Source organism: Ursus maritimus, unplaced genomic scaffold, assembly GCF_017311325.1.
Source record: "Ursus maritimus isolate PB19 unplaced genomic scaffold, ASM1731132v1 scaffold_5, whole genome shotgun sequence".
NCBI classification, from domain to species: domain Eukaryota; kingdom Metazoa; phylum Chordata; class Mammalia; order Carnivora; family Ursidae; genus Ursus; species Ursus maritimus.
Genome location: NW_024426663.1, coordinates 62629914 through 62652341, shown reverse-complemented (window position 1 = coordinate 62652341; position 22428 = coordinate 62629914). Strand labels below are relative to the sequence as shown.

At 36.0% G+C, this 22428-nt stretch overlaps 1 protein-coding gene across 1 annotated transcript in view; it reads left to right on the top strand.

Moving 5' to 3' along the window:
* The window catches only part of ADAMTS19 (ADAM metallopeptidase with thrombospondin type 1 motif 19), a 222990-nt gene that overhangs the window by 163751 nt on the left and 36811 nt on the right, over positions 1-22428 (top strand). Inside the window, exons 17-18 of the mRNA XM_040622512.1 lie at positions 14635-14792; positions 18578-18731. Of these exons, the coding sequence (XP_040478446.1) occupies positions 14635-14792; positions 18578-18731 (312 nt within the window). The remainder of the gene's footprint in view (positions 1-14634; positions 14793-18577; positions 18732-22428) is intronic.

Sequence of the window (22428 nt, the reverse complement as noted above, 5' to 3'; positions counted from 1 at the left end):
GAAGAAATGTCTATTCAAGTTCTTTGTCTCTTTTTGAAATAGATTGATGGTTTGATTCATTGTTGTGGTTGACGATGATGAGTTTTAGGAAGTCGCTGTATGTTCTGAATATTAACCCCTTAAGAGATGTATGATTTACAAATCTTTTCTCCCATTCCGTTAATGGTGTCTTTTTGATACACAAGAGTTTTTAATTTTCATGAAGTTTGTCTGTTTTTCTTTTATCACCTGTGCCTTTGGTACCATATTCAAGGAGTCACTGTGAAATTCAATACTGTAAAGTTTTCCTTTGGGTTTGCTCTGTAGATGGTGTTAGTCAAGTGTACAACTTCACTTTTCAGCCTGTGGATACTCAGTTTTCTCCGTACCGCTGGTAGAAGGACTGTCTTTTTTCTGTTCAACAATCTTAGCACCCTTGTAGAAAATCATTTGGCTACACATGCAAAGGTTTATTTCTGGGGTCTCTATTTTATTCCATTTGTCTGTATGTCTGTTTTTATGTTAGCAGCACACTGTTCTGATTACTGTAGGTTTCTAGCAAGTTTTCAGATCAAGAAGTATGAGTCTCCAGCTCTGTTCCTCTTTTTCCAGTTTATTTTGGCTGTTCAGGGTTACTTGAGATTCCATATGAATTTTAGGATAGGTTTTATTATTTCTTTAAAAAAGGCCATTTTGATAAGGATTGCATTGAATTTGTAGGTCTCTTTGATAATATTGACATCTTAACAGTATTAAGTCTTCCAATCCACGAACCTGGAATGTGTTTCCATTTATTTTTGTCTTATTTCTTTCAGCAATATGCTCTGGTTTTTATTGTGTACGTCTTTTGCCCCTCAGTTGAGTTAATTATTCTTGCTACTATTGTACATAGATTGCTTTCTTAATTTCCTTTTCAGATTGTTCGTTGCTAATGTATAGAAATGCGTCTGCTTTTCTTTGTGTTGGCTTTGTATCCTGCTACTTTTAAAACAGGCTCTTCGTGTATGTGTGTGTGTAGAATCTTTAGGGTTTTCTACATAGAAGACCATATCATCTGCAATCAGAAATAATTGTATTTCTTCCTCTCTGATTTGAATGCATTTTATACTTGTGAAAACGGTTTGCTAGTGTATTGTTGAGAATTTTTGCATCACTGTTCATAAGAGAAATTGGCCTGTAGTTTTGTTTTATTGTCTGTGTATTTTTGTCTGGCTTTGGTAGCAGAGAGTGAGTTAGGCAACATACTACGAGTTAGGAGGTCTTCCCTCCAATTCACTTCTTTGGAAAATATGAGAATTTGTGTTAGTTCTTCATTAAATGTTTTGTAGAATTTACCTGTGAAGCCATAACATCCAGTGCTTTACTTTTGGGGGCTATTTTTGATTACTGATTCAGTGTCCTTACTAATCATAGGTATTTTTAGGATTTCTATTTCTTTGTGATTCAGTCTTTGTAAGTTTTGTGTTTCTAGGAATTTGTACGTTTCCTTTAGGCTATCCAATTTGTTAGCATACAAATTTTTAAAATTTTTGTTGAAGTGTAGTTGACATACAGTGTTATATTATTTTCAGGTGCACAGTATAGTGACTCAACAGTTTTCTACATTGCACAATGCTCACCATGACAAATGGAGTTGCCATCTGCCACCATAGAATTATTTTAGTATACTTGACTATATTCCCCATGCTCTACTTTTAATCCCCATAACTTATTTTATAACTGGAAATTGGTACCTCTTAATACCCTTTACCTATTTCGCCTATCCCTCTAGCACCCACAGCTACCAGTTTGCTCTCTGTATTTATGAGTATGTTTCTGTTTCCATTTTTTTCTGTTTTTGTCTGCTTGTTTGTTTGTGACTCCCCATATAAGTGAAATCACATTGTCTTTCTTTGTCTGACTTATTTCACTGAGCATAATACCCTCTAGGTCCATCTGTGTTGTCAAAAATGACAAGAACTCATTTTTTTTATGGGTGACTAATATTCTGTTACACGCACACAGACGCACACACACACGCAGACACCATATCTTCTTTATCCATTTATCTACTGATGAACATTTAGGTTACTTCCATATCTTGGCTATTATAAAAAATGTTGCAATAAACATAGGGGTGCAGGTATCTTTTAGAATTAGCGTTTTCATTTTCTTTGGGTAAATCCCCAAAGGTAGAATTACTGGGTTGTATGGAATTTCTATCTTCAATTTTCTGAGGAACCTCCATACTGTTTTCCACAGTGGCTGCACAGGTTACCCTCCCACCAACAGGGCACGAGAGTTCCTTTTTCTCTGCATCCTCCCCAAAGCTTGTTATTTCTTGTCTGTTTGATACTAGCCATTCTGACTGGTGCGAGGATTATTTATAGTAACTTTCTTATAATCCTTTTTATTTCTGCAACATTGGCTGTCATGTCCCCCCATTTCACTTCTGACTTTTTAGTTTTCTCTTTTTTTTTTTCTTTCTTAGTCAGTGCAGCTAAACTTTTGTTGTTTTTGTTGATCTTTTCAAAAAACCAACTTCTGGTTTTGTTGATTTTCTCTATTATTTTTCTATTCTCTATTTCGTTTATCTCTGCTCTAATCTTTGTTATTGTCTTCCCTCTGGTAGCTTGGGTTTAGTTTGTTCTTTTTCTGGTTCCTTAAGTTGTAAAGTTAGGTTGTTAATTTGAGATTTTTGTTCTCTCTCTCTCTTTTTTTTTTTTTCCGAGAGAGAGAGAGAGAGACAGAGAAGGCACACACATGTGGGGGGAGGTGGGGCAGAGGGAGAGGGAGAGAGAGAACCTTAAGCAAGCTCCATGCTCTGTGTGGAGCCTGACGTGGGGCTCTATCTCATGACCCTGAGATCATGGCCTGAGCCGAAATGAAGAGTCAGACACTTAATGAGTCACCCAGGCACCCCAAGATCTTTCTTCTCTTTTCATGTGTTTGTTGCTCTAAGTTTCCACCATCACACTGCTTTTGCTGTGTCCTCTATGTTTTGCTGTGTTGGGTTTTTATATCCACTTTTCTTAAGATATTTTCTAACTTCCCTTGTAATTTCTTCTTTGATCCATTGGCTTTTTGAGTGTGTTGTTTCATTTCCACATTTGTGAATTTTCTAGTTTTCCCTGTGCTTGATTTCTACTGTAACTTCATCCCTTTGTGGGCAGAGAAGGTACTTTGTAATGATGTCTATCTTTCAGGACATGGCTGTCTTCTTGGGGTCCGTTATTTATCCCACCACAGTCACTAATTTCTATCCAGTAATTTATACCAGCACTAGCTCTCCTTGGTGACTGTCTTTACCACTCAAATGCATCAGCAAGTCCTGTCAGTGACTCAAATGTATCATTTTCCCTCCATAACCACTGTGACCCATCACCAAACCAGTCCCTGCTGCCCTGTCCTGCTTTATCTCCTTTAGAGCATTTATTGCTGCCACCATCTGAATTTTCTTATCTGTTCACATGGGTGCTTTTATATTGTGTATCTCCGTGGTTAATTCTGAAGGCAGGGATCACGTTGCACAGAGCCTCCCCTGCAATAACTAGAGCAGACTCTGGCACCCAGAAAGTAATAAAAACTTTTATGAGGGAATTTTAATTAAGGAAAGATGGTTCATACTTGTATAATAATTAGTACGGGGCAGTTCATTAAATGTATCTGTTAAATAAATCTTCACATCTCTATGAAGTAGGCACCTCTAATTTTTTTAAAATCAGAGACTAGAGGACAAGAGAGTTTTAAGTTTCTTTCCCAAGACCATACAACTAAATAAACCGTGATCTTGGATTTCAGACCGAGCAGTGTGGCCATAGTGTTTGGCTCCTAGTGTCTCTTTTTACTTTTTCTTTTTTATTCATTGCTTCTCGCGTTACACTTGTGATTAAGTACACTTGTGATTAAGGTACATGTCATATATGAACACATTGTCCTTGAACTTTGCCCCCAAACTCCCATCTTTCCCCTTTTTCTTAATTAATGAGATCAATTGTATAGAGCTAACTCGAGGGAATACAAATCATGAAAAGACAGTTTTCTTCTCTTATCACCATCTCTGGGTCAGGCAGATCCCATCTTCTTTCCCTGATGCATATCTCTAAACATAAATCTCTAACTACTTTTTCTTATGAAAAGAACATTTAATTTGAAATGGAATCACATGTCTGTGTTAAGTATCTGGCCTCATTATTGTCAGTTTTCTTTGTACTTAGAATTAAGCATACGTTACTAGGGTCTTTTACTTCCTAAGGAAACAGCACAAGTGTTCCTGAACATCCTGAATGCTACTGCTCTGGAGATTAGGGTTGAAAATATAGTATGTTGCCATGTTTATTCAAGAACCCACTAAATTTTCTCCTTAACCGAAGAAATCACAATTATCCTGATGAATTAGGAGAAGGGTGCAAGAATGAAGACAAAGTGGTCACTTGCATACTCCTATCAAAGAACGGGAATGGGAAGAACCCGGTGGCTTCTAGAGACATTGAAGAAGTTGAGCTCATGAAACTTTTTCAAATGGATGCATTGATAAAAGATGAAGATTCAAGGATGACTTAAGTTTCTAGATTAAACAACTGGGCAAATAATAATGGCATTTACTGAGATAGTACACATGGATGGGGGCAAATTGGGGGAAAAATGATACAGTATTAAAATCCTAGATTTTAAGCCTCAAATCTTAAATTTCAAGCCTATTGTAGAGAATACATATTATAAACCACATTTCCTAAAGGCCTCTTTAGACATTGGAAGGAAGTTATTGAAAATCTTTTTTCTGAAATAGCATTAGGAAAATGGATTATTTCCTGGCAAACTGATCATTCTTTAACAAATTAACTCGTCTACATAAAATTATATTATCTCAAAGGAGACAGTTAATTCCCTCCCAATACAATTATTCTTTTTCATTACTCTCTGACTTGTATTCCCATATGTAATTTTTATCTGTATCTCTGAGTATCATGGCTCAATTGTTTTGTTAAAAATTAATGAGAAAGTCTAAAATGGACTGGAGTTCAGATGGGCTATATGTTATATCTTTACAAAATCATTATAGCTTAGGACTTTTAAAGTCTAAAAAATAAAGGTCATATGGGTCCACTTACCTTGCCTGCAGTTTTGCATGCAAACCGCTATGGGAAAACTTTTCACTAAGAACAATTTAAAATGTTGAGCAAATTATATGAGAGGAAGAAAAAAAACACATTTTAAAGTTACCTCTAAACTGAAAAGAAATTAAGGAACCCTCACATGCCAAAAACAAAGTGAGTACAGGAAGCCAGAGTATCAGGCTGAGCGAAACCTCACTTATGCTTAAACCTGGTGACCAGCTTAGATTTTGAGTACCAAGGCAGACCGTGGACAGAAAACAAAGCCTGAGGCTTTCAAAGTAGAGGCTTGAACAGGAGACACCTACATAAAGCAGGACCCTGAAGGACTACAAGTTCAGTGTGAAGGAGACATGGAAATGCATTTGCACCATAAAAGGAGAGGGAAAAGGAAATATGTCTGTATTAGTTTTGGTAGTGAGTGGAAGTAGAAAATGAACTTCCTTGAAGATTCCAAACCCAAAGCAAATGCTTTTCCAACTAGGAAGTCCAAAACTCCGAGACATTTATTTTAATGAAGTTACCAAGGTGGCTGGTATGTGCAAATGCAAATCCTTCTTGAAGTAATGCACCTTCAAACCAGACCTCAGAGGAATTTTATAAGGGTCAACAAGTATAATTTTGTAGCAAAAAAAAGTTCAGGAAACATAAAAGGGAATAGCCACAGTAAAAATAAGGGAGAGCAGAATCAGGTATGTATTTGGATCATATAGAAACTACAAAAATAGTACAGTTTTAAAATATGAGAAAGGGATTTAAAAATAAGAATAAACAAAACTGACTAAAAACATATTCAAATAACCAAATACAAATTTTAAAATTAAATTTTAAAAACTCAAATCGACTACAAGATTAGGAGAAAAGTAACAGAAATATACAGCAAAAAGGAAAAAAGAAAGCATAAAATAAGATGGTATAAATAAAACATACCAGCAATCTTAAACATTTAAAAACTAAAATCTCTAGTTAAAAGACAAAAATTAGCAGACTGGATTTTAAAAGTAATTCAAATATATGGTATTCATGTAAGATTCAGAAAAACTGAAAATCAAAGAATGGAAAACTATACTAGAAAAAATACAAACCACAGAATTGTGATAGAGTCATTGTAATATAAGTCAGAACTCACTTTTTTTTTAAAGATTTTTAAAAAATTTTTGAGAAAGAGAAAGAGCTTACATGTGCAAGCTGGGGGAGGAGCAGAGGGAGAAGCAGACTCCCTGCTGAGCGGGGAGCCTGATGCAGGACTCAATCCCAGGACCCTGAGATCATGACCTGAGCTGAAGGCCGATGCTTAAACAACTGAGTCACCCAGGCGCCCAAGTCAGAACTCGCTTTAGGGGAAAATGCATTGTTTGAGATAAAAAGAAGTCACGGAATAATTTAAAAAATAATTCAGTTCATCATGAAGACATTTTAATTTTAAAATTGTATGAACCCAGGAATTTAGCTTGAAAGCTTTTAAGCAAAAATTGACAATGAAAAATTGACAAATCAATCATCATAGTGAAATTAAAAAATAATTATGGGCATGAACTGACTTCCAACCAATGTGTTTAGGAAACACAGAAAAAGATATTCTTTAAACAAATAATGCTGGAATAATTGGGTATTTATGTGAGGGGCAAAAACTGAACTTTAACTCCTACCTCTTATCATACACAAAAATTAACTCAAAATGGATTGGAGATCTACACAAAAAAGCTAAAACTCTAAAACTTCTAGCAAAACAACATAAGAGAGGGGCACCTGTATGGTCCAGTCGGTTGAGTGAGTGGCATTCTTGGTTTCGGCTCAGGTCATGATCTCAGATTTTGGGATCCAGTTCCCACATGGGGATCCAGGCTCAGTCCAAAGTCTGTTTGAGAGTCTCTCTCCCTCTCCCTCTGCCCCTTCCCCCCCGCACTCACATGCTCTCGCATGTGCTCTCTCTCTCTCAAATAAATAAATAAATAAACAAATAAAATCTTAAAAAAAAATAAGAGAAAACCTTCAAGACATTGTGACTGGCAAAAATTTCTTTACAATAGATGTGCAAAAATACCAACCCCTTCACGTAGAAATGAATGTGTGTGATTTCATCAAAAGTGAAAATATTGCTCATTAAAGGGCACCATTAAGAAAATAAAAAGGCAAGTCATAGTGTCAGAAAAATATTTGCAAAAAAACTTATCTTTTTAAAAAACTCGTCTCTAAAATATGAAAATGTAATATTCCTGAATGTCTAATAGATACCAATAAATATTCTTAATGTATTACTTATAAAGGAAACAATCAAATACAGGTATTTATATTTATTATCTACCTTAAAAATTATTTTTAGTACATTTAAAGAACTCTGAGATCTCCTCTTCTGTTTTATAATATATTTTGTTAAAACTGGTGGTAAGTTTTCTTCAGTGTTTGAATCTTGGTATTTTCTTTGTTGTAAGGTTTTTAAATCCCAACTGAATTTCTTTGGTGTGTGTCTGTGCACACGTGTGTACACACTCATATGTGTGTATGTATATGACTGCCCAGGTAGGTTCTTCTCTGGTCAGATTTGGTAATTAGTGTCTTCAAAGCATTAAGCCATTTCCCTTACCTTATCAAATTTATTGCCTTAAAGGTTTTTTGTTTTTTATCAATTTTCCTATTATACTACGTCTGTAACATTATAGCAATATTCCTTCACTCCTTTCCCATATTGTTAATTTGTGTCTTTCTTTTTTACTTACTCAAACTGAAATTTATCAGTTTTCGATCTTTTGAAATAACCAACTTTTGATGTCACTGACTGCCTTTGTTGTTATTCTACTTTCTACTTAATTGACTTCTGCTCTTTTTCTTCCTACTTAAGTTTTGGATTGGTCATTTTTATACCATTTTCAGGTGGAAACTCAGATAATTGACTTTAGCCCTTTTTTCTTTGCTAATATGACAATTTATCCATCTAAACCCTGCTTTAGCTATATATGACAATTGGTGAATATTGCAATTTTAGTTTAAAATATTTTCAGGTTACCATTGTAATTTTCTACTTTGACCCATGGGTTATTTATAAATGTATTGTTTAATTTCCAAATACTTGTAGATTTTTTTAATAGATACTTTGTTATTGATTTCTAGTTTCAATCTGTGTGGTAAGAGGATTTGCTGAGCGTGATTTCAGTTGAGACTTGTTTCATGGCCCATGGCCCATTTGGTTAATATTATATTTATACTTTTGGGGAGCCTGGGTGGCTCAGTTGTTGGGCATCTGCCTTTGGCTCAGGGCATGATCCCAGAGTGTTGGGATCGAACCCCACATTGGGCTGGCTCCCTGCTCCACTGGAAGCCTGCTTCTTCCTCTCCCACTCCCCCTGCTGTGTTCCCTCTTTCACTGGCTGTCTCTCTCTCTGTCAGATAAATAAATAAAATCTTTTTTAAAAAATTATATTTATACTTTAAAAAGCTATATTCTGTAATTGCTGACTCTTCTCTAAATATCGCTTAGCTCCTTTGATTTGCATTTTCTGTATTCCTGTCGATTTTCTTCTTGTTTTATAGATTAGGGAAAGAGAGCTACTGAATTCTCCAACTGAAGTTGTGGATTTGTCCATGTCTCCTTTCAGTTATGTCAGCTTTGCTTCATGCATTTTAATGCTCTCTTACACACTTAGGATTGTATGGTTTACTTAATAAGTTTTAAATGTCATTTAGAATTTTACATTTAAAGTAATTTAAATTTAAATGGTATTTTTAAAAATTCTTTTTTTATCTCTGAAACTATTCCTTGCCCTCAAGTCCGTGCTATCTGATACTGATACAGCCAATTCATCCTTTTTATGATTAGTGTCTCACACTTAATTTTTCTCATCCTTTTAGGTTTAACGTACCTATGTTTTATTTTTAAAGTACATTCTTCTAAATTGAATAGAGTGGGGTCTTTTTTTCTCCTCTGGCCTGTCTCTCTCTTTTAACCAATATCCTTAATGCATTTAAACATAATATAATTACAGATATATTGAATTATTTTCTGTTTTCCATTCCTTTTTATTCCTTTTTCACTATGTCTCTGTCTTCTGATGGACTGAGGGTTTTGGTTTTTTTTTAACATTCCACTTAATCTCCTGTTTTCTTATTGGCTGTGTATAGCTCTTGTTTTATATCTTTAACGATCACTTTAGGATTTACAGTATGCATTTTTAACTTATTACAGTCTCAAATTATATCATACCACTTTTGCATGTAATATAAGTTCCTTAAAAGTGTATTTCCCTTTACCTGATTCCCGTCCTTTGTGCTATTATGTATTTTATTTCTACATTTCACATAGTCACTTTATTTTCATATATGCCTTAATCACCAAAATAGATCGTAATCAGTTTTGCTTTAAAGTCAACCATCCTATAAAAAACTTATTAATGAAAAAAAAATACTTATGTATTTGTACCAACATTCTTCATGCCTTCACATAGACATAGACCATGGTTTCCACCTGGAACCATGTTCTTTGAGCCTGAATAATATCCTTTAACATTTCTTGCAGAGCAATTCTGTGACAGCAAAATTCCCAGATTTTGTTTTACTGACAGTGTATTTATTTTTCCTCCCTACCTGAAGGATATTTTTGCTGGATATAGAATTCTGTATTTTGTTTGGTTTTGCTTTATCTTGTTTTCTTCACTTTAAAGGTAATGTTTCATTGTCTTCAGGCCTCTATCAGTTCTGATGGTATATCCAAAAAATTTGTAATCTTTTTTTCCCCTTAAAAAAAAGTGCCTTTTTAGGATTTAAGATTATTCTCCCTATCATTGGATTCCAGCAGTTTGATTATGATGTGCGTTGGTGAGCTTTCTGTGTGTTTTTCTTGCTTGGGTTCCATTGTGTTGGTAGTATAATAAGTTTATAGTTTTCATCAACTTTGGAAAAATTGGGGACATTATGTCTTCAAGTAATTTTTTTGCCTACCCCCTGTTCTCTGGGATTTCAGCTACACATGTATGAATCTACCAGGTATTTCCTGTGGGTCACTGATGCTCTGTTCATTTTTTTTAAAGGTTTTATTTATTTATTTGACAGAGAGAGAGTGAGAGAGTACAAGCAGGGAAAGGGAGAAGCAGGCCCCCCACTGAACAGGAAGCCCGACACGGGGCTCTATCCCAAGTCCCTGGGAACATGACCTGAGCTGAAGGCAGACACTTAACCTACTGAGCAACCCAGGTGTCCCAGCTCTGATCATTTTTTCAACCTTAATTTTTATCTCTGCATTCCACTTAGTTCTAGTCTATCAAGCTTCTCGTCAAGGTCACGGAGTTATTTTGCAATGTCTAATCTGCTCTTAAGCCCATTTAGTGAATTTATTGTTTCAGATATTTTATATTTCTATTCTGAGGAATTTGATTTGCTTATTTTCTTAGAGTTTCCACTTTTCTGTTTAATATTCTAGGGTTTTCTTTAAGTTTTTGTGCATCCTGAACATATGCCTAATAGCTTTTTTAAAGTCTTGGTCTGCTGGTTTCATCATCTCTCTTATTTCTGGGTCTTGTTTTATAGACAGATTTTTCCCTGATTATGGGTCACATTTTCTGACTTTTTCATGTATCTAGTAATTTTTTGGTTGGTTGCTGGACACTGTTAATGTGAGAGTGCCGAATGGCTCTTCTTTTTATTCATTGTTGAGCTTCATCTTTCTGGCCACTTAGTTTAATTGCAGATCAGCTTAAGTTCTTGAAGCTTTTGTAAAGGTTTGTTAGGGTGAATCCAGAGTAGCCTTTATTCCAAGACTAATCCAACCTTATTTCTAATGCGCACTTTTTTTTAGGTCCTCCCCTAAGGTCTCTGTTGTACATTCAGTAGGATCTATCCCCTCTAATTGACTAGAACTCATATGTCTTCCAGCCCTACCCGAGCTCCAGGAATTGTATAGTTTCCAGACCCGATGTAGTTGCTCTTTTCCCAGCCCTGAGAAATCTCACCACACTTATTTGCAGCTTGGTATTTAGCTATAGGCTCAGAGGAACACCTTTGCAGATTTTTAGAGCTTGTCTCTCTGCAGCTCCCCCTTCTCCAGTAATCCATAAAATAGATTCCAGATGCCTCAGGCATTTTGAACTCCATTCTCTGCATTCTCACCGTCATCTCATTGAAGCCCCCATTATCTGTGCTCTGCTTGAGTTCCTCCTCCCCATGGTTTGGTCTGGTGAATATCTTCAGGCAGAATGTCAAGCAATTTTAGAGATCACATTTGTTCTTCTTCTCTTAGGGACCTAAGTTCTCTCTTGCTATTGTCCAGTGTCTGAAAACAGTTGTTTCGTACACTGTTCCGTTTTCTCATTGTTTAAAGTGGGAGAGACAGTACAGTTCCACTTATTAAGGTATGGCCAGAAACAGGCTTTCTAAAAACACATTTTTTAAATTAATGGATGAAAAGCAAAAACATTGAATAAGGAAAATTGCTTACTCAGTGTATCAATTCTTCATATGCTATGAAGCTTATAAATTATGTGAGATTTCATGGGTATGTGCCATTTTGGGGGAGATGCCGAATTCCAGAAACATCAATTGAATCTAAACATTATACTATAGCCACACCCAGAAGGTTTTTTTAAGGCATTTTTTTAGAGAGTTTCAGGAAATATTCCTTTATAATTGTGTCCTGAGTATATGTTGAAGTACAGAAAAAATACGGAATCACGCTCGCCACAGTTACAAATCTATGCCAAAAAGTTTTCTTAAAACATTTAATAGATTTTAGAGAAATACAAGGAAATATTTACCTTTTAGGCAAAATCACTTTTTTGATCAGTTTAGCATTATCTGAAGTATATCCATTTGTAGATGGTAATAGCTATTTGCAAAATGTTAAGTTTTCTGTCAACATATTACCCCCTCAGGTTTAAATTTCAAGTTAAAAATGAATACTTACATATTTTTAATAAATCTGAAAATATGTATGCTTAATATTTTATCTAAAACCTTATGCTTTATGTGCAGTACATGGCAGAGATCTTATTTGGTAGAAATTAAGGTTGATAAGGTAAAATTTCAGTAATTTTATTGATATGTCACTTATAATAATGAGAATATCAGCCCCAGAAAAATCCCTCGGTGAACCAGAAACGCTGTAACAGATCACTAATAATTTATTTTATTAATTTATATTTAAAAACACAAATGACTACTAAGCAAATTTAAAATATCCCTAACCTCAGTAGTACTTAAACAATATATTTTTTAATCTACATGGTTCATAATTTAATTCCTGGTATTTCTCCTCACACGTGTCCTTTTGCTAGTCTTTCCCATTGCATAACCCACTTGTTTTCTCATCCTAGAAGCCTCATATCATACCTGACACTTCTTTCACACCTGACAAGTCATCATCCCATTTTATCCATTTCACTCCTAAATGCCTCTTGATATTTTTCTCCAGTACCTGAATCCAGTACCTGACAAGTCATCATCCCATTTTATCAATTTCACTCCTAAATGCCTCTTGATATTTTTCTCCAGTACCTGAATCTCCAGTAGTACTTAAACAATATATTTTTTAATCTACATGGTTCATAATTTAATTCCTGGTATTTCTCCTCACACGTGTTCTTTTGCTAGTCTTTCCCATTGCATAATTTCACACCTGACAAGTCATCATCCCATTTTATCAATTTCACTCCTAAATGCCTCTTGATATTTTTCTCCAGTACCTGAATCCAAGCTACCAGTACTTTCTTTTGGGTTACTATGGTATCCTGTCTTTGCAATCCAAATTTGCCCCACATGTGATCCATTTCTATACAATATTGTTCAAAAACTTCCATAGCTTTGTATTTTTTTTCGGAAAAAAAGCCCTTAAAATATGAAAAAGGTCCATAAGATCTGGTGGTCCCTTACCTCTCCAACCTCATCTCATCATGATCCACTTCAGTACATCTGGCGTCCTGCACACTTGCTCCCTGATTCTCACCAAGCTGTGACCTTTAAGACCTTCCCATTTGTAGCTCCCTCGGTCCTGAATGTTCTCTCCTGCTTCTCTTTACCCCTGGCTTACAGCCTCGGAAAATAAAGTCTCTCAGATAAGTCTTCTTTCATTCTTCCCACGTGAGTTCCAGCGAATTCTAGTTAGACTATAAATTCCATAAAGCCAGAGAACATATTTATAATTGTTAATTTGGGGAGGTCCCAAAACTTTGAGTATTTCCTACTTTATCGCTGATGTTTAATGAGTAATTATTCAGTCATGAGTATATATTGTACATGAAAAAGTTGCTTCCGAGAAGGTATTCAAAAATGGCACTCTCGGTGACTGTTATGGAAGCCTCCAGTGGTGCAACCTTTGTGAAAATGTTTGAAATTGTTTCTCACAATCTGTAAATGTTCCATTTATTTGGCTCTGTAATTCCAAATCTGGGAATCTATCCAAGGGAAATAATCAGATACACATATAGTTAGTACACAGTGTATTTATCTGAGCCTTATTTACAATATAAAAACTGGGAAACCTTCAAATACTCATAAATGGAGATCGGCTTGAATGATATTTAGGAAGATTTATTGGCTTAAGTTTTCAAAACATTTTCATAGAATTATGACCTAAAAGCTTTCAATTAATCTTCATGTGGATGTCTCTTAGAATGAGAATTCAGTTATATGGAAGAGCCTGGCAGTGTAAATTAAACAAATAAAATCATCTGAAACAAAATAAGGAGTCTTTAATTTAAAATGCTAATGATGACATCTCATTTCCTTGTCACGAATCTTACTTAAATAGTAGCAGAAATCAGATCAAAGAAAAAAAGAAAGAAAAATTAATGTAGGTAAACGAAGTTATTCTGTAAAATCCTGTATAAATGATGGCTGTTTATAGGTGAGAATTAGCATTTATCTTCCATTCTTGTACACAGCAAATCACAAACGTGATGTTCAAGGGTCCTGAGTTCTATTTGTAAAACCAGCATATTATGTTTGAATTGTTTTGTCATGAGTATAACCTTGTCATCCTGATCCATTTGTTAACATGCTTTGTAATGACCTTTCTTTAAATCACTTTTTTAGGTGGCATGGGACACACAAAGCATGTATAAGATGTAGTGTCAGCCCTCACATTCTTCATAGGATTACTGCACAGACAACACAGACACAGTCTTTTTTTTTTTTTTTTTTTCATTTTTATTTTTAGGTAATCTCTGCACCCAAAGTGAAGCTCAAACTCACAACCCCGAGATCAGAAGTCACGTGCTCTCCCGACTGAGCCAGCCAGGTGCCCCTGGACACACATAGTCTTAAGACAACAATCTGTTAAAGAATAAAGAATTATGGGCCAAAATAAGGGTTACAGGTCTCAAATGTCCAGAGGAGGTTGGAAGAGGCAAAGATAAATGTGGCTGTGTAGCGATAGACAGCATCAGGAGGGAAGGAGAGCCTATGGCACGTGTTCTGACACTGGACTTTCCTGAAGAGGAGATGCCTCCCGTTTTACACCGGGGAGTGTTAACCCATTAGTTTAGAAATGAATGAACTGCTTTTAATGAAATCATGTGAAGTAGATATTGATTAATGATGCTAACTTGTTCAATTGTCATATTTGCGAACCTCTTTATAGCTCTACGAGACACTGGAAAACAGTCCATTAATAGTGACTGGAAGATCGAACACTCGGGAGCTTTCAACTTAGCAGGCACTACTGTCCATTATGTAAGACGAGGCCTCTGGGAGAAGATCTCCGCCAAAGGTCCTACTACGTCACCTTTACACCTCCTGGTATGAGGGGACCCGCTGCTAACATTGCATAATCAACTTTCTATGTCAAAGGCCATTCCCACTCTACCTTCTCTAATCTTTTTCCAAGTTTGAATTGTCGGGTCGACATACAAAATTATTTAAGAAGGGGGTTTTTAGGTTTTCATTTTAATGTGTTTTAAATCATGAGGTCCAAACCAGAAATTATTGCGATAAGAATTAGATGTTTTAGGGAATTCACAGACTCAAAGTAGAAGTGAATTGTCAGGCAATAAGGAGCCTGTTTTTTCTAAAAGAGCAGTTTTACTAGCAGCGTCTTAGTGAATCACTTACAAGAGTGGGTGTCCGTATAGACAGTGTTATACCATGGCAGATCATAGCATTTCAAGAATCCACGGAGTGGGCATTTTCTGGATCTGCATAAAATGCCTTTGATAAAATGATACCTTCCCCGGGAAAAGATTTGGTAAGCATATCTCACAATGCTTCCAATTACCCTCTTCTGTTTTCTTACGAGGTGAATTGATTCCTGTAAAGAATTATAGAAGTTTGAATCATTGGGATGATTCCTTTCTTTTCCATGTAGTAGAAGACTAGGTATGAGGCAGGACAGAGAATGGAGGGAAGGAAGCGGAACAGTAAGGCTCTGCATCCAAGCTAGTGGCTCGTTCTCGTGCTCTTTTTGACCTTGATCTTTGCCGTCAGTGGTAATGGCTCAGGAGCCTGAGCACTGACTGCACAGCTGGCATGCTCTCTATCCTAGTGGCAGAGTCTGAAATTCAGACACTTCAACACCTCCTTAAGTCCACACATAAAAACAACTCTAAAACACGATCAACTGACTGTTTATTTGGAGTGTGGTGTGCCACATTATTTAATATCGCCGCACAATTCAAGTTGAATTTGTCTTCAATTGGAGACATCTGTGTTGCTGGTCGAGGAGCCAGAGTTCAAATCACGTATCAGCCCGTTTGCTTTTCCTGCTTTCATGTGCCTGCAGATCACCTAGGGTTCTCGCTAACATGCACATTCTGATTCCTTTCGTCTGCCAGGGACCTGAGATCTGCATTTCTAACCAGCTCCCAGCTGATGGGACTACTGCTGGTCCAGTGACCACATTTTCAGATCACAGTTTTTTATAGAACTGCAGTCGCGGGCCTGACCAACAGGGATGAAGGGAGCAGAGTGAGATGCATGGGAATCTTCTGCTCCAGATCATCATCATAATGATAATACAGCCCATTCACTGAGCACTGAGTCAGATACTGTTCACAAGTAGTTTGCATTCGTTACAGCATGCAGTCCTCACAGAAGCTCTGTGTCATATGTATGATTATTACCCAATTTACAGATTAAAAAAAAAAAAACTCAGTATGAAAAAGTTCAGTAATGTGCACGGTGTCTCCCAGTAAGTTACTCAGCTGTGCATAAATCAGGTGTTAATCAGTCTTTCATGCTGCCTCTCCCGATCGAAAGCTCAGCTCTAAGTTCTTGACGCCAGACAACGTGGGATCATAAGTGTGCACACACTTTCAATAATTGTGTTCTTCAGCTCCTCACAGTTCCTTTGGATCCTATCATTTAATTTGAATTGGAAACTCCACTCTGTGCCTTGTGCCATCTGGAGAGAGAAAAAAAAAAGGACTAAACAAACATTGTATGACCAACATCTGGCTCTTTCCATGATTGGGTCACTTCTAATAACAACGTTATCAACAGCAAACATATTTTTAAGGATGGGGTTGCAGAGAAGGCCATCAGGCGACCTGCCTTATACAAATGTAACCTACATTTTTTTATGCAACAGGACAGGAGCTCTTTATTGAGCCTAGAATTCAAAATCTTTAAATAGTATGTGAGACCTCAGGGTTGGGCGGGGGAGTCTCTTTGCTGCAGAATCCTTAATCTGACTGGTAATTACCAAGGTTTTTCCTGGAAGCATGAAGCATAATTAAAATCAGTGAACTATGTCTGAAAGAAGGCATCTATGTGACCTGGATTTCTTCAGTAATCCAAGGGAAACTGCACTTCTAAGATATTTTTCTTTAATGACTATTACAGATTGAAAGCCGGTATTGAATTTTTGAAAAGCAGTACCTTTTGCTGCCATGTTTCAGTGTGCACCCCTCAACTGTAACACGGTCACACTTTCCTTCTTGCAAACATTTGCTGCCAAATGCGAATGGTTTCAGAGAGAGCTAATGATTTTGTAGCCAATGTCTTTATTTGAAGTGGCGTTAGATATTCAAGGACAATCTCAAGTTCTATCAATGAAGAGGTAGTTTTTTAAGGAAAAATAGCCATGTTTTCATTAAGTTAAAGAAGTTGGCAAAGAGCTATAATTTATGTCCTTTTTATCAATTTAAAAACTATGTAATAGTCTGGTTATGTCCATAAACAAGATAAGTCAATCTCTGTCTCTCTCTTTTTTAACTAATTTAGCTGGAGGTTGCTTATAACTGACCACATCAAATGACATATTTAAGGCCAAAATAAGCACTGGGATGTATTTAGAATTAGTACCCCTGTATGTTATGTATATGCGAATTTGAAAACTATTATTTTTATTGTTGATAGAGCTGATTTACAATTCCATTATGTTAGTTCCCAAATCCACGTATTAAAATATATCTTAGCATTTCTGTTGAGTATATTGAACAGAGTATTGAGCTAAAGAAGCAAAGAAAATTAACCCTGTGCCCATGTCCTGTTTTTCACATTGAGCGTTAACTCTGAATTATCCGTCATTATAAGTACCTTGATAGAGGTTTAATATCAAAGTCCTGACTAATTTAGCATAATTTAAATTTTAGATATGTTTTTTGCATTATATTGTATCCTATAGGTTGCTTTCATAAAACTTCAGATTCATAGAAGTGATATAGTCCATGGGGTTGTCTGACATGTTTTGTGCAAATGTATTTATAAAGGAACGTATATTCTCATACATAGGCGTTCTTTCTTTCACTTAAAATAGATCTGTTTGCCCATGATGATGCACTCCTAAGCTTGGCGCTGGGTACCAGGGGAGAGCAAAACAGACATGGTCCCTGCTATGGGTTAGTCCAGTGGGGCCCAGAGTTCAGTCATTCTCAGATATTTTTCATGGTTAATTGCACTGTTTACATATGTGTACAGAACTGTACCATTATTAAGTTAATATTTATTTTAAAAGTTCATTTGAACATCAGTTTCTTTTCAAATGAAATGATCTTTACTACAAAAGGAAAATTAACAATCTTGCCAAAACTGAAAGTTAACAGTAAGCAACATGGAAAAATATTATTGTCCTCTGGTCAGTTAGACATTTTCTACCCTTATGGAGTGAAGTGATTTGCACAGTCTTGTATCCCCTTCCTCCACCGACACAGGGACTTACTATCCATCTTGCTGTTTTATGTGAGTGGAAGGGCTACATTTGATGTTAGATTGTGGGTTATATCTTGATGGTAGCTAGGACAGGTAATCCTATCCCCTCTACTAAAGTCATTGTCTACATGTACCATACTTTGGGAAACTGCCTAGTCCATTCATCGACTTGACAAAAAATGACCTGGTGTCTCTGACCTCACGCAGGTGGGCTGTTTGTCATGGTGTCTTTAGCTCAGAGGTAAGTGTGTAACTCCAATCTTTGCAGAAGTATGTCACTTTGAAGATTTCAGTAATCATGTCACAACTCTACATATAAAAGGAGCATGCACACCATGCAGTAAACATTTTAAGGTGTCAGTATCCTAGGTATTATACTTCACATTGTCTGTGCTCTCCTTTAACCCTGCTGCCTTGATCACTTTCCTATATTACAGGTGCTGCTATTTCAGGACCAGAATTACGGTCTCCACTATGAATATACTATCCCATCAGACCCTCTTCCAGAGAATCAGAGCTCAAAAGCACCCGAACCCCTTTTCATGTGGACGCACACAGGCTGGGAAGATTGCGATGCCACGTGTGGAGGAGGTGAGGGATTTGCCAGGATTTATCTTACCTTATCAAAAGAGCAGTTGTTTTCTAATTAAGCTTGGATAATTAAGGCACATTTGCAACCCCTTATATGAAGTTCCAAACTCCATAAAGGATTGGAAACTGAAAGTTTTTTGTGACACGTGTAGTGCCTAAATGCCTGAACTCTTGTGTGCCAAATCTAACGTGAATTGAAGAAAGGCCATGTACAGTTAGTCATTGCATTGCTTTGCATAAATATTAATGTATTTGCCCGTGGGGCCTGTCCTAGGCACCACACAAGTTGTTCAGCTTATATATGTGCTTTTGTATTTACTTACTCTATTTACTTTTTTACTTTTATAAAATCTTTGAAGTTCTTAATTCCAGAACACATCTACCAACAAGAATTGTAGACCTGCAATAAATTCAAAGGTGCTATGAAAGAGTAACATCGAGCTGGCTTCTGTGCCATCCGCATACTTAGTTTGAATAGACGGAGCACCTGAAAAATTAATTTAATTCCCCCGTGCCTTTATTTTGATTCTTCAAAAGTGTCTGTCACTATTTTCTATAAATATAGGTGTATCCTGAAATTTCACTCCAAAGCTTTTAAATTATTTTTTTGTGTTAGAATTTAGCAGGCAAAAAACCAAAATTGCTTCAGCGTAAAATGTGAGATTAACAAATCACTTAATCCTACGAATGAGACCCTTGAGTCCCAGAGATTAAACAGATGGTCAGAACCATTTAGGCCAAGGCAGGATCTTAGGGCATGAGGCTCCCAGCTTCCCATCATGTATGTCAGCAGCGTAGTATTTCATTTGTGTTTTGCACTTAATAACAAATTTTCTATAGTTCTTTAGTAATAGCTTCCTCCTAAGGCTAAAAGGAAATATTATATTCAATTATATGAAAATAATATATATAAAATATATGTATATTTATAACATATAACATGTATATGGTATAATATATGATATATATTATATATAACATATATGTATACTATGTATATATTGTGCAATATAATATATAAATAATGTAAGCAAACTAGTATATATATATGATATAAACAATATATAATATGACAATATATAATCATATATAATATACATGTAATGTATGCATAGAATATATACATATGTTATACATACATAATATATGTAATATATAACAATATATAATATAAACAATATATAACAATCTAGTACATATAATGTAAACAAATTTGTTTATAACATATATATAACATGTATATATAACATGTATGTATATATAATAAAAGCAAGCTAGTTTATATTATACACATATATATAGTTTATATTATAGTTTATATATATAGTTTATATTATACACATTATATATAGTATATACACATTATATACATATACATTATCTATATAATGTGTTTACATATGTTATGTGTATACTATAAACTAGTTTGTGCAAGAGAAGTAGAATATCAATTTTGTTCTCTAGGCAAAGAAACTATTGATACACATAGCCTAAGTGTGCTGTAGCAAGAGTGGACAAAATTACACATTAGACTAGCATGTGAGGGAGAGTGTTTGGGGGAAAATATACAGTATAAGTAAGTAACATAGTATCAAATTGTGATGAATACTCTGTATAAAAATGAAGCAAGACTGAGAAATAAATATGAGTTGGGAGTTGGGAGGGGGTAGGTGCAGAATACAGTGGTCCAAAAGGTCTCAATGAGGAGATCACACTGATTTAAAAATCTGCAGTGAGCGTGGATGGGCGCTGCCTCTGAGGGCATCTGGTGGGAACAAGTTCCAGGCAAAGGCTCTGAGGCAGGAGTAGAGCTGACGAGCTCAAGGAGTAGTAAGAATGCTAGGATGACCTTCCTTTATTGAGTGATGTAAGATGCCATTGGAGGATTTGAATAAAGGAGTGACTTGTTCTGTTTTAATGTTTTTAAAAGTTATTTCTGTTTCTGAGTTGAGAGTAGATGGAATAAAAGAAAAGAGTAGAAGTAAAGAGATCAGTTAGGAAGTTACTACAGCAGTCCAAGAAAGAGATGATAGTAGTTTGACCACAGTGGTAGCAGAGGAGGAAGGGGGAAGTGGTCAGGTTCTGGGTCTTTTTGAAAGTAGAACTAATAGAATATGTTGAAAGACTAGATGTGGAGTGTGAGAGAAAGAAAGATGTCAGGGATTGACTGTGATGGTTTTGGCTCAGCAACTGGCAGGATGAAGTCACCATCACCTTACCTAGGAAAGCCCGTGCAGCTGCAGAATTAGGAAAGACTTTGATTTCCAACAGAGGTTTGAGATCCCTGTTGGACATCTAAGTGTGATCAAGTATGGTCTATAATTCAGGTGTTTAGGAGAGAAGATCAGAGTAAAGATAGAAAATATATGGATGATATCTTCAAATGCTGAGACTAAATCAAGACACCTAAGGTGTGAGTGAAAAGAGAAAGAAGCTCCTAAAGGATTGAGTCTTGGGATACTACCATTTAGAGTTCAGAGAGAGAAGGAACCAGCAAAGCAGAGTAAAATGAATAGCCACCAACACAGAAGAAGCAGGCAGAAAAGAATGCTTTCCTGTAAAGCAAGCAAGAAAGTATTACGAGAAGGAAGGAATGATCAACCCTTATCAAAAGCTATAAAGTCAAAAATAATGTGGACTGAAAGTTGACTATTACCTTTGAAAATATATCTATTATATCTAAGTATCTAGGTATCTATTATATCCAAGTATATTTATTATATTTGAAACATAGAGATCAATCATGACCTTGTCAAAAATAATGAAGTTTTTGGCTCAAAAGACTAAATGGAGTGGATTCAAAAGAAAATTAACGGAAGGAGGTGATACAGGACACACTTTGCTCCTGAGGATATAGAAGAAGTACACCTGAAGGCTGTCAAATTACTCTAACAGTTTAAAAAAAAAATGTAACTAGTCATCCTTGCCACAGTGACGTTTTCAAAGGCCATGTTTCTCCTGAGCCCCCGTTATCGTCAAGTGACATGGGATCCACTGCCTTCCTGTCCCCTCCTGCTGACGCTCCCATACACACCACAGTCCCATTCCGTAGTGATGCCAGGGGCCATTTCACTTAGGGGATTCTGCTTCACGTCCTCTTTCCAACTGAAAATCAAAAACACAAATAGAACGAACACATTTGAAATGAAAATCTATATGGCTAGAATGTTCTCTTTAATAGAATGCAGACAAGAAAGACCAGCCCCCATCTAATGGTGGGCTGTGGGAGAAAGGAGTGATAAAAAGGTTGAGTTCTTGTTATGGCTCCGAAAGGCAGTTATTAAAATCTGTTTGTATTTGAAAGTCTAGACAGGAAAATGTTAGCCCAGGAAATTTTGTTTTCCTCCTTTTTTTCTTGCTCCTGTTTGCTGTCTAATAGCAGCTACATCAGAAGTAAACATACAGGATTTATCAATTTGTTCATTTTGAACAAATTTGGGGGTTAACATTTTTTCCCAAAAATAATATTAATTACAACGTAGAGTATGTTTTGCCAGTTGCCAAACCTTAAGGAAGAAAAGTTGCTGTAAATGTTTAAAGTTCCAGAGTCAGAAGGGCTTTTAGATATTCTTAAGCATAACTTCTTAATTATTAACATGAGAAAATTTAAATGCATAGAGATTAGTGACTTCCCAACGCCACATGCCCAGTGAGGGGAGAGGTCAGATTAGTATCCAGGACTTCTAAATTCATATCT